The sequence below is a fragment of the Apostichopus japonicus genome, chromosome 7 (assembly GCF_037975245.1).
Source record: "Apostichopus japonicus isolate 1M-3 chromosome 7, ASM3797524v1, whole genome shotgun sequence".
Taxonomy (NCBI): Eukaryota; Metazoa; Echinodermata; class Holothuroidea; order Aspidochirotida; family Stichopodidae; genus Apostichopus; species Apostichopus japonicus.
The window spans coordinates 6,270,761-6,284,466 of record NC_092567.1 but is presented as its reverse complement, the minus strand read 5'-3'; the positions used below and the strand labels follow the sequence as shown (position 1 = coordinate 6,284,466).

The 13,706-nt window shown below is 37.0% G+C and overlaps 3 protein-coding genes across 5 annotated transcripts in view; all 3 read right to left on the bottom strand.

The window, feature by feature from the left end:
- Positions 1–10,015, bottom strand: part of LOC139970046 (uncharacterized) — a 320,960-nt gene extending 310,945 nt beyond the window's left edge. The window contains exons 1-3 of one of the 3 annotated variants that reach the window (XM_071975647.1): positions 9,777–10,015; positions 6,639–6,755; positions 4,906–6,401 (exon numbers count right to left, since the gene is read on the bottom strand). In XM_071975647.1, coding sequence (XP_071831748.1) covers positions 4,906–6,401; positions 6,639–6,755; positions 9,777–9,807 — 1,644 coding nt within the window. In that variant the 5' untranslated portion in view covers positions 9,808–10,015. The remainder of the gene's footprint in view (positions 1–4,905; positions 6,402–6,638; positions 6,756–9,776) is intronic. The other 2 variants (XM_071975646.1, XM_071975650.1) reach the window with 2 other exon arrangements.
- The window catches only part of LOC139970032 (uncharacterized), a 445,342-nt gene that overhangs the window by 169,815 nt on the left and 261,821 nt on the right, over positions 1–13,706 (bottom strand). The window lies entirely within an intron of this gene.
- Positions 1–13,706, bottom strand: part of LOC139970009 (NLR family CARD domain-containing protein 4-like) — a 261,218-nt gene that overhangs the window by 112,994 nt on the left and 134,518 nt on the right. The window lies entirely within an intron of this gene.

Below are 13,706 nucleotides of genomic sequence, written 5' to 3'. Positions count from 1 at the left end.
GTCATGGTTGAATCTTAATTTGTTCATTGTTAATAACAACGTTTACAGTGGCGTAGGAAGGTACTTTTGAGTGGGGGACTGGAGACTGATGCCCGGCCTTGGGGAGGGGATGTCCCCCTCCCCTTTGGATTTTTTTTTGCATTTCCAGGTGGCCTCAGATGCAATTTGGTGCAATATAGCACACTTCAACACCCACTCCATTTTGTAAATAATTTTGAATATTCACCTGGCCTTAGATGCAATTTGGTGCTCCAAATGAGTTTTTTCTCATTTGGAAATGAAAAAGGGGTTTTCTGACTTGCGAAGCGGGGGCCGGGGGGGGGGGGCGGAATCATACTTCCGCCCACCATATTTTTCACTGGGGGGGGGCTGGCGCCCCCAGCCCCCCCGGTTCCTACGCCCTTTAACGTTTATTTGACTCTGTAGATCAAGGTATTAAAGTTCCTTTTTTGTTTAAATGCTTCGTCTTAAACTTAATATAAAAGATCGAGTATATTTTCATAACTTATTTATAATTCATCATACTAATAAAGTAAAGTCTGTATGCTATTGTATGCATTTAATCCCATGTGTTAATTATGACGTACATTCACATTGTATCTTAGATATAATGGTAATGTTATGTCTCATTCTTTATACATTTCATATTGCATTTATCTTATTAAAGGAAGATTTTTTAACCAGGGGTCTTTCGGCAACCGCACCTAACCTTCATTACCACTCTGCCTAGATAATACCTCTGTAGTGATTACAATGGTATAATGGTATAATTCAGCTATTTCTAACAATCCGTTGTTACATCTTTCACCATCCTCCACCTTTACAGGAAAAAAATCAATTTAACCTAATATGTCACAATTAACCACAACAATTACACCAAGAATGTTGAAACCAGACAAGCACTTTGAGGATCTGCAATAAAACATTACATAATTATAATTAAGAGCTGATAAACGATTGAGGAATATGCACAAATGAGTGATATTCCAATATTTGGTCTCTGCAAATACAACCTGTATGTGTAATATATGCATTTCTGTTTTGTACCTGCAGTGGTAAAGAACATTTGAGACAATACAAAGCATGTTATGTTCGTGGGAGAGGGGAATGGGTAAAATTATTTTCATATTTCCCTTGTAACGCCGATACAAATGAGAATATTGATTAAAAACTCAAACATCACATCCATCATCGCGCACTAAAAGTCACTTATGTTACACAATTCATAGTATTTATTTAGCCTTCCAGAAACCATCACTAGATATTTACATAACAAACAAACAGTTTACCGTATCACTGATCAGCTGATATTGTTATCTATTAATACTTTGATCCAGTACAATGCTATATTCGCGTATTCTATACTTCTACGCAACAAAAACGAAACATTGATAATGACGGGGGCTAAGTGTAACACCAATGACCTCCCTCCGTGACAGCTCCCTAATTACACCAGGGTGCACCCATTCTGACAGCTCCCTAATTATACAAGGGAATCCTTTTTTGTGACAGCTAATATTAATATCAGGGAGCTCTGTTTGTGACAGCTCCCTGATAATACCAGGGAGTTATCTCTGTAACAGCTCCCTAATTTTGCCAGGGAGCCCATTTTTAGACAGCTCATATTAATTCTAGGGAGCTCTTTTGTTACAGCTCACTAAAAATGCCAGGGATTACTCTCTGCACTAGCTGCCTAGTTATACCCTGGACCTCTCTGTGACAGCTTCCTAATTATACCAGGGAACCGTCTTTTTGACAGCTCATATTAATTCTAGGGAGCTCTGTTTGTGACAGCTTTCAAATAATACCAGGGAATTCTTTCTGTAACAGCTCCCTAATTATACCAAGGACCTCTCTGAGACAGCTCCCTAATTACACCAGGCAACCGTCTTTGTGACAACTCCTATTAATATTAGGGAGCTATGTTTGTGACCGCTCCCTAACAACATCAGGGAGCTCTCTCTCTCTCTCTCTCTCTCTGTAAAAGCTGTCTAATTATAGCAGGGAGCTTTCTCGACGACAAAACAGACCCTGTAAATTAATAGTGACATTTTGAAAATAAGACGTTATGGACATACAACAGTGCCTTTATATTGTTGATTAACATCCACCATTGGTTGTATAGAATAACAGTTGAATGCATTATAAACTGCATGACGCCAATAATGATTAATTTGTCTTTAATAGTGGGTATTATGACACCTTTGCATGAATGCACAATTACAAGTTATCACCGTTCTGTATCAACTAACAAACATCGGACACTGTTCAATTTGCAAATTAATATAAAAAAAGTGCTACCAAAATTATGCGGGTTATATTCTCGTTTGGTGCAGATTTCTGTGTTGAATTATGCGCATCATGTTTCTAATTAATTTAAAAGTTGGTAGAGTTACTTCATTTGATATCAAACCATGTGTTTACTGGTTAAAAACTGTTGTTGTTTTGGCTAAAATTAACGTCACAGTGTTCACTATTTTCTCAAATACACAAAGTCGGTATATGTAGTTGACTTAGCTCTGAAGCATTTACTTAAACTAAAATTAAACGTATAATAATTAGGTGTTCCCTTTCGAGGGGAATGGTGATACACACCCGACGGAGATCACACAGGCACAGTCTCTATGCAAGGGGACTATGGTTGAGAGCGGATCAGTCGTTCGGTAGTTTAGTTTTCGTGCCCAGGTTCTTTTCTTGGTGTATTTACTTAGAAAAGTACACACATTGAAGCGTGTCGGTTTTAATTTACACTAAATGGGTGGCCACTGAAGAATTAATTGCAATAGAAGTAAAAAATTCGACAAACTTTGATAACAGTAGGAATCGTTAACAGGAGAGAAGTTATTCCTTTACAGAAATAACTCTTACTTTTTGATTCACGGTTCTAATGTATTCGTTTAAGAACGACGAACTGTTTTTCACGAACTTCTGTTAAATTGCGACTTAACGCAGGCGTCCTGGCTGCCGGTATTCTACGATAAGAATACGTTTTTGTAACAGTGTGTTAATAACATAAACCTCTCGCTGTCAGTGACATCTCCCTGCACCAGGCAACTCTATCGGTGATAGCGCCTTGCATGGCTTGAGTCTACACAGACACTACATTAGTATGGTTCAATGACCATACATTACAGCCCCTGTAAGGGTTGTTACTACATTAGTATGGTGCAATGTCCGTACACTACACCCCCTGTAAGGGTTGTTACTACATTAGTATGGTTCAATGACCATACACTACACTCCCTGTAAGGGTTGTTACTACATTAGTATGGTTCGATGACCATACACTACAGCCCCTGTAAGGGTTGTTACTACATTAGTATGGTTCGATGACCATACACTACACTCCCTGTAAGGGTTGTTACTACATTAGTATGGTCCAATGTCCATACACTACACTCCCTGTATGGGTTGTTACTACATTAGTATGGTTCAAAGACCATACACTACACTCCCTGTAAGGGTTGTTACTACATTAGTATGGTTCGATGACCATACACTACAGCCCCTGTAAGGGTTGTAACTACATTAGTATGGTTCGATGACCATACACTACACCCCCAGCAAGGGTTGTTATTACATTAGTATGGTTCGATGACCATACACTACACTCCTTGCAAGGGTTGTTACTACATTAATGTCATGGTCTCAATAGGGATATGGCTTTTGTTTCAGGGTTCAAGCACTTTGAGCAGTCTTGGGCTTACGGTAGACTAACGTGATTTCAATCACTCTTTATACACCTGACGAAAGACCAGGGTGTCCGAAAATTTGTGTAGCGTGTAGTTATATTTATTCTAAATATTATGTTGGATTTAAAGGCATTACATGTTGTCCTTATCGTTTCCACTATTATCTCTATCCAACACGTGGAACATTTCATCATGCGTGTGTATATATATATATATATATATATATATACGTATGATGAAATGTTCCACATGTACCTAAGTATTTGTTAAATATCAATCATACTAAATACTGCTAGTAATACTGTTGAGAAGATAACAGGCTACATATTTCATTACAAAGAATACACTTTGATCATTCACCTCTCTCAACATTTCCTGATATGTATTACCATACCATACCATGTATTAACATACGATTCTTTTTCAATTTGAATTAGTAATGTCAGACGACCAGGAATGATGATGATGTATTACTATATCAGTGACATCACTAATATGTCATCAACATATTTTAATGAATGCTTTTCCATGCAATGTGTGAACTTATACTTTCTTAATTGTTGTACTTTTTTGGCTCTTTTAGTTCAAATATACAGTTTTATTTTGACAGAAGAACTGCCAAATGACTGTTTCGATCACCACATTGTAAATTATCGGTTACCGACCATGTATTGGTATTAATGATAACTGATGTTACATTATGTTAATGGGGTAGCTTAAACGATTAGACAATTTCCTCCAACATATATGGCTTGTTGTTCCAGGTTCAATTCAATCATTTGAAGCATTTAACTTTTATTTAAAGTCTTGGAAGACTAGCTGTTTATTCGTAACAAAAGAATCTGAAATTCCAAACATTAAAACTTCATGTGTTTATGTTGAAGTATATGTTCAATATTCTCAATTCATCATCAGTTTGATTAGAGTTTAAGCACAATTTGGCACATGGAGAAATTATTCTGATTGGTTTAAATATGTGACATCATTTGCAATTATCCTCAATACATCACTGTATATTCATTAGCTAGGAAAACCATCCGTCTTCTTTAAACCTAAATTTTTATGATTTAAAGTGGCTTAAATAATACAGTTTTCAATGACTGTGAATAGACTTGAGAATAAAGAAAACAAAACCATTATAAAATAGCAAACACTTCCTAAATTAGGTGTAGGAAAAAAATGTAAAAGGCTGTTTATTTATTAGCTAACTTACATGATTTTTAGATGCAATCTCCAGCAACTGTGTCGTCGATCTTTGAAGAAGAGCGCTGTCGCCTATCTTTATATTAACGATACCCGAGCAAAGCTCTTTCACCGAATCCATAATGTCGTTGACGTCACCAGTTTGTTCCAGGATACAGAGGATGGCAAACTTATCCCCGCCTCGTAATCTCTTCAAATGGTTGATGAGTTTCTTTCCAGCATTGGGATCCAGACCACAGGCGAATCTAAACAGGTACTGAAGATCAAATGGATCTAAGAACCTTAGCATATCGGAGAGATCGTGTGCGTTCTTTACAAGAGTGGCAAGGTGGTAGGCTGCATACCATTCACAGAATAGTTTATGATAAAAACGGACCATCGTTGTAAACAACACATTGTCTCCAGTAGAATCATCGCTCACTTCATCTTCTTCGACCAAAATGCCAATTAAAATATACTGGTCATATGATTCTCGCCCGACTCTTTGACGAAATTCAGTCTTAATCCATGACAATTGTTGGGTTTTCTTGTTTAATCCTTCGAAAGCTATTTTGTCTAGCTCATGGTGTTCCATTTCATGAAGATAGAACTTGTTGCTTCTATTGTCGCCAAATTTCTGTTTCAGATGGTCGTAAAAACATCTAATCATGTGTTTGAAGAATTGTGTGACAGACTTGAACTTCATGAAGTCTCTCTGATCATGAGCCATGTGGGCAAACATCACGAATATGAGAGGCACCTGGCAAAGATCAGCAAGGATGGAGTTTTCATTGAGCCGTTGTTTTATTTCTTCCACTGCCTCATCGTTGTTACTTACTACAGCCTTGCGAATGTACTCGTCCCTAGCTTTGTCATCGAATCCTGTTAGTTTGGCCCTCTTGGTTTCTTTTCTAAGACATTCTGGAAGATATCTTGTCGTTAAGCTGACATCAAAGTCTGCAAACAGTTCTATCATGATGATCTTGTGTACATCGTCATTATCATTGCTGTCCCTGCCAGGATACTCGTCATATCCATCCAAAATAATGTGGACGGAAGAGCAACTGTGAATTATCTTTTCAATCTCATCTTTGCTAACACGGGGTTCGTGGAAGAGAAGAAATGACTTAATCGCCCTGAAGAGAGACTTTACGCTTCCAAGTTGTCTTAACCGAAGAAGAATTAGTATTTCTACATTGTTCATCGGGGAATCCGATACGTCATTGCACCAATCGTAGGCCAGCTGAAGGGTTAACGTCGACTTACCATACCCGGGCTCTCCTTGTATAATGCGTCTCTTGGATTTAAACCGAAAGTCATTATAAATACTTTTGTAAGATTCCAAACGTTCCCATGATCCTCCGGTGCCTCGCGTCAGCTCTGGTGCCAGACAAACTTCAATGCCCCCTTCTACAAAGACCTTGTCCACACAATAAAGTCTATCTTTTATATATGGTAGGGGTTGAATTGCATCATATTGGTCTTTGTATGTCCTTTTGAGACCTGCTATCAGAAATATTTTCTTCTCTAAACAGAAAACAGAAACAATATGTGTAACTGTTACCATGTATTAATAAATGTGACGAACAATATATTAGTGACACACATGGAAACACGTACATCTCAATTGTTTATTCGTTACTGATAATACAGTTTTGTTACTGTTCTATGTGTTATTAAGACGACAGAGTGGGAGGAGGTTACATGTTTTACCAAAAGAAAATAAAGATACGCAAATGGCAAATCAGAGTTAAAGGCAACTACCTTGAAGATCAGGATTCAGCTCCATTGTCACGTGATTTACTTCAGACAGTCTACGAAGCGTTAAGGAGTCGTGTGAGTACAGCCCCTGCCCATCGTTTCCGAGAATCTGTTTTTCTTCTTTAAAAATGTGAAGAAAATAGGGAATCTAAATAATTACATCGTCCCGTTAACCGTCAAGATATATACTGCATTGTTTTGATGTTGCATATGGTTTGGTTCAATATGTTGTTAAAGAAAATGTGTTGGGAAAGAATATTCTATTCCTAGGAGGTGCAATGATTAGTACATAACAAAGTGAAACCAAGACAATTTTCAGACCAACACCCCTATGATGCCTAACTCTATGCTACGTGTTACAATCATTAAAATACTTAAGCGCAAATAATGTAATATTCTAAAAAAATAGTAATATCCACCCACCGGAATATCTCTTACAAGATAGTTAAAGAAGTTAACAAGGATTAATCTTATGTTGAATTACCATTTCGTTGAACCTAAAGAGAAAAGTAAATCAACTGAAACTGACTTACGATTTGCCCTTCATGTCTTCATATAATCATATATTGTGTTGTTACGAGTCCATAAGTAGGTTTGTCCACCTGTCAATTGAATAGGAAAATTCATGTAAATAGCCTTGCCTGTGTTAAGCAATGAACTCAACCACATCATAAAATTCCTTTGATTGTGTGCCGATTATAAAGAAGTTGAAATTCCATGGTCAGTACACTTGCGACTGACATATGCGAACATGTGTATCACGATGCCTACTATCATCGTTACGGTGAAAATGTGAAAAATAATATACAGCAACAAGCCCGATACCACATGTACGCATAAAGTACAACGTATGATTTTCCTAAGCGGATGTCATTTAAAACAGACATGGGCTTTCAGAATATCCGTATGACAAAGGGGTCGTCTAAGTACAGCTCTTGCCAATTGAATCTGTTTTTTTTTAATATGAGGAAAATAGTGAATCTAAATTATGACATCATTCCGTTAATCTTCAAATGCTGCATTGTTTTGTAGTTGCTGTTAATTTTTCAGATCAAGGTTCAAGAACACTTTGTATTGATGTGCAAGTCAGTTCGTTTTACAGAGCAACGTCTTAAAACTGTACATAGCCTATGTTATTAATGCCGTGTTTAGTATATCAGTACATAGCCTGTGTCATTTATGCCGTGTTTAGTTTATCAGTACATAACCTGTGTTATTAATAACGTGTTTAGCATATCAGTACATAGCATGTGTTATTAATGCCGCGTTTACTATATCAGTACATATATCCTGTGTTATTAATGATGTGTTTAGTATAACAGTTCATAGCCTGTGTTATTAATACCGTGTTTAGTATATGAGTACATAGCCTGTGTTATTAATACCGTGTTTAGTTTATCAGTTCATAACCTGTGTTATTATTAACGTGTTTAGTATATCAGTACATAGCATGTGTAATTAATGACGTGTTTAGTACATCAGTTAATATCCTGTGTTATTAATGAAGTGTTTAGTATATCAGTACATAAACTGTGTTATTAATGATGTGTTTAGTATATCAGTACATAGCCTATGTTATTAATGACGGGTTTATCTGAATATATCTTGACAAGAAATCCTCAAATTCGATTACGAAAATGAAAACAACGTGCTACCACTGTTTATTAACAAATATGAAAATACTGAAAGAAATTATAAACAATTTGACAAAAGAGAGTGTAGATATTGTAATGTTGCCGGGTTCTCATATTTATTCAGGACACATGGAAGACGTAGAATGGCAGCACCAGAAGAGACAACAGATAGACAGGGTTCTCTGTGCTTGTAGTTTACTAATTAATTTTCGCCGCTTCTCGAAAACGATTGAACAAATCTAAGTGCATAGGTCGACCTATTCGACAAAACTAACAAAACATTTTCAATTTAGTATTTAATGTGTATAATATAGCAATATAAGGCGCGCACGTGACGAAGTGTAATCGTTGAGGATGAAGTTAAGTTGATGACTTATTCCATCAGTAATCTTTATTTTCTGAAATTAGAGAGATTTAAGATGACCCACTGTTATCACTACACAAACTTGTGTATAATATCAGCCTACCAGGTTAAAATTGTTAACCTAAGTTAAACTGCTGCTTTAAGCGGCACTACTGAGACTCGGACAGAGGAAAAGAATAGTAACGGTTCCTTAATAATTTCAGTAAAATAACATGTACCATGCATCGTTCTGGTCACCTGATAAAACAAAAATATCAGTCACGTGATTGCTATCATACAAAACAAAAAATATTACAAATCAGTTAAATTCTTGAACTTAATCTGTTTATTCTATTGTTTTAATACTATTCCTAATTATCAGGAAGTTTGTAAAGTTGAAGAATACTGTAACGTTTTACTGTGGTTTTACTGACAATAACCACATTCCACCGGGTAAGATTTTTTTAAACTTATACCATGTTCCATGAACTTCCCACATGATTTATCTTAGTAAAACTGATTCAATGGTCCATATTCTTCCCACATGATTTACTCCATGTTCCGTACGGATAGAAAGTAAGACAAATGCATCCATCTCATGCATATAATTGCAAGCTGAAAATAAGCCTATACCTTGAGAAATCTATTAATGATTTCCATCCCGGTGCATTCATTTATGTTGGACCTAAGCCTAAAGGCGCAAGGCCTGCTATGAAAGTGTTATAATTATAAATGTCTGTTTCGACATGACTCACTGTTAGTATATTTATGATCTGGTCTGACAGCAATAAAGTGGATGGATAGCATATGTTCTGGTTGGAAGAGATATGTTGTAGCTGCATGAATGAACTTTTAAATAACCAGGATTTACATCATAATAGTTTGACTAACACGAGCTTTAAATTATTCCCTTCAAATTAATGAAATATTTAAACCAACCTTGAAATATGATCATATACAGACATGAATTATAATTCTTATGAATTGAAATTGCTTTAAAGACGCCATGTTTATATAGTAAGCTGATGTCATACATTTAACATAGCCTGTGTTATTAATGGCGTGTTTAGTATATCAGTACATAACCTGTGTTATTAATGACGTGTTTAGTATATCAGTACATATATAGCTTTACACCATGGCTGTCTGCTGTACGTGACTTACCAGTACGATCATCGCTTTGTAGGTTTATCATCCAGAGTATAATTTAAGTCTAGAATCCTTTATTCCTTAAAATAACAGATGAAAATCACGAAAGAAGAACATACGGAAACGGGAATGAAGAACATCCAATTGACAAGATGGCGTCGTGCACATCATGTGACGTTCTAACATACGATCCTGGACGCTAAATAGATATCGGTAGGAATCAGTCTATAGTTGTAACTGGTTTCAAAGTTCATGTTTTATAGTTTACACAATCAAAGACTTTATTTGATGATACAATTCATATCTGATATTTATGCCTTGTTGTGTTTATTCTGTCATATCAGACGTTCAAAGGTTCCTGCTGTACGTATATGCATTGCTCTCAGTTAAGTCTATTAATACGAAACCATTGTAAGTTTCCGATGTACTTTGTCCTATGTGCTTAATATGCCTGTAAAGCAACTGTGTGAATGAAACTACAACTCTGAATATATCTTGAAAAGAAACTATAGATTCGTTTATGAAAAAAAAACGTTAAACCGCTGTTCATTAAACTAATATGGACAAGGTAAAGAAATTATAAACAATTTGACAAAATAGTGTGTAGTGTAAGGAGCTAGAGCGAGATTCTAACAAGTAACATTAGGATTGCAAGGGTCCGTGTTTCGAGTCCCGTTCTAGAACCAAACAATGTTTTTTCTATTCAAATTGATCGTTCCTGTCAGTTCTTTGTTGTTGATAGACTTCAGTAAGACAGGATTTCAATGAACGGAATAACTCAGTTATAGTTAAAGTCATCATCAATGCTCTGTATTTGTATGAAAAGGTTTAGATATTGTCCAATTAATTTCTAAATTGTTTGAGAAAAATGAGAATATCACTTTTCTTTCATTCCAAAAACTTTACAATGCTCCAGTTAGACCATAGTATGGTGCAATAGCGCAGTGGCGTGCAGAGGATATGAAAGCACCCTTTCGCACTCAACTGTAGGAGCGTCGGGAGCCAGGTCGGGCCCCGAGGACAATGCCTGTCCCTCTGTTTACACTGGTCACATATCCCATATTTTTGTATAGCCCCTCCATATTTTCCCGGGCCCGCAATACGATTGCGAGGCCCCCAGACTGTATCCCCCTGATCATCCCCTCTCCTTTTGTCAGGTGTTTCGGTAAGAGTGCTTAGATGCAAAACGGTGCTATCATTACATCACATCAACTCTTATGCATACGACTTTGCTTGCGTGTTCTATAAAACGCAAGCAATTTTCAACACAATTTAGGGGAGGGGAGGGGAAGGAATGGGAGGGGTAGGGGAGGGAAGAAGGCTCGTGTTGCTATTCTCCCAGTTGCTATGGTACTGTAGATATTAACGATGAAACACATTTACAATACACAATAGTTCGTATATAGGCAGGCATATACGCAGGTGAAATATCAGTGACATAAATATAAATGTTGTTTATATTAGAAACGACAAGCCGGTACCACTCGACGCAGGGAACTTTGTCTGGGAGTATCAATTACTAAATCAAAGTTAACTTGTTCGATGAAATCTCGATATATGGTTAGTGTGCTACTATGAGGGAAAATCTGACCAGAAGCAGATTACGCCGTACTATATCAACGAGTAGCATTTGCAGTATCATCATGGCTATTTATTTTTCCTTTGTCAATTTTCGTTTTTTTCAACCCCGTTGCGTCCCCCAAAAAATGTTGGTGCTGGGGAAGGGCCTTACCCCCTGTCCGTACCCCTCTGGATACGCCAAAGCTACGATCGAGTTTAAAGCAAGAAAACACATGTCAGAGAGAGGAATTAAGAGACTCCCGAGTGTACTTTAAGCCCTAGTGGGTATCATTGGTACTTTAGCTGCACTAGTTTCACTGTTCAGATATCTAATGTTCCCTGATAGTCATTTTATAGTAAAAAAATACATTCCAGAGAAGAATTGCGTTTTACTGAAATGTGTTTGGAAGCCCGAGTAGGGTTAAAGGGGGGGGGGGACAAATCCCCAAAAGCTGTAGCATTTTGAGATATTCCTTTTACTTTGTTACTACTTTGATCTACTCCTCCTCCTTATTGCAAACGTCCAATATGTCAATTTCTAATATGGTGCATGGCGTGACTGAGAATTCGCTAAAGTACACAATCGCGGTATCCAGACGCTGAAAATGTGCTCAAGTAGGTAGGATGGGTCAAAGAGGAGACATGTTTGAGGGATTAGTTTAATCCAAGTGTACAAAAGTTTATATAGATGAACATAAATCGACTGTTCTTGCCAATGATGTCTAATTATTATGGTTATAACCGCCAAAATTTAAATGTGTAAAGTTCAAGCTTCGGAATGTTCAGTTCTTTATATATTGTTGCGTTCATTGATACACATACTCTGTTTTTATATATTTTCAGGGATGTTGATTATTTGGTCTTTATTGTATATTAATTTTATGAGAACCTTAGCCTTCTCTGCTTGTCTTTGATTGGCTAATCATCCCTGTATTTAAATTACTTAGCATATCGCATTTTGATAATGATCGTACTGAAGATTATCTAGGTCATACCATGACAACAACCAATATTGCGAATCTTGTTCTGTAATTTACTGTGTCTGCCATTGGGTATTGATTCCTATCATAAGAAATGCTCCTTTTCTTATAAAATAAGAACGTTTTTCAATTTTTGTAATATAAAAGTGCCCTTCAAGTATTAAAGGTGCCATCTTGTTGAAAAATTTATGAAAACATATTATTAAAAAGTGCTCTTTTGTTGTTAACGCTAATTACTGAAATTTTGGTACGTACTTCACAGAGAAGAGTTTCTCACCAAGATGTTGGCGGTATTCCCCCTTAAATAAATGTCACATACGCCATGGCCAGTCATCCACTCCTTCCGTATTATAATCTTGGACATAATCTTAGCGATATTTGATACATGTCCCACTGTCTTCGATGCTCACCAACCTCCCCCTCCACCTTCTCGATTGAACCATCTGACACTGTATAAGGAGACTATGAACAGGAATAGCTCACATGGTACCCAAATAAACATACCACAATAGGCAAATTATGATCGTTCGTTTTATTAGAAAATATGAAAACAGAAGTAAATTCCGTTATCATTCCATGTATCCACGTGTACTCAATGGCTAATTCAGATTTTCTCATAATTATCGATTATTTATGATATTCATTTCTCATAAAAATAAAGTTTATTAGCATTATATTTGTTTTAGTTCTTAACCCGTTTCGTCCTCGAAAATGTTTGTGGTTGGGAGAAACTCCCATGCCTCCGTGCACCCCATCTTTCCCACCCGTCTGCCTACTCTTCTGCTTGTAGAGAGTTTAAAGCACGAAAACACCTGTCAGAGGAAGCAATTAAATTACTCCGAAATGTATTCTAAGCCCTGCTGGGAATCCTGGGACTTCAGCTGGGTCATTTTCACTTGTTCAGATTTTGAATTTTCTCTGATATTCATTTCTTATCGAAAACTTTATTTTTCCGGAGTGCAGGAGCGTATCATGTTGAGTAATTATTTGCATAATTGTTTGTATAATGCTTAGATTTTCCAGGGGTACAAGGGGTGACCCGTGTGTACGCCAATGTCTGATTGGGTGTATCAAGTCACAGATCAGGCGCGTAGCCAAGGGGGCGAAGGGGGCAGCCGCCCTCCACCCCCCCCCCCTTGAGCATATTTAAAAAAAAAAATTAAATGGTTTTATGATATCGCTAGTATTTTCAAAAGAGAAAATGCTCAGATGCAACTTACAAGGCCTGGGAAGTGCCATTTCCTGCGATCTGGGAGGCATTTTCAGCCAAAATTGTCTTGTACGCTTCGCGCCAACTCATGGTGGCGCTACGCTTAGATAGTTTGCATTGCCGAGTCTACAGTTTCGTCCCTCCTTTGACAAATTCCTGGCAACGCGCCTGTCACAGATAATCCGATACAGTTGA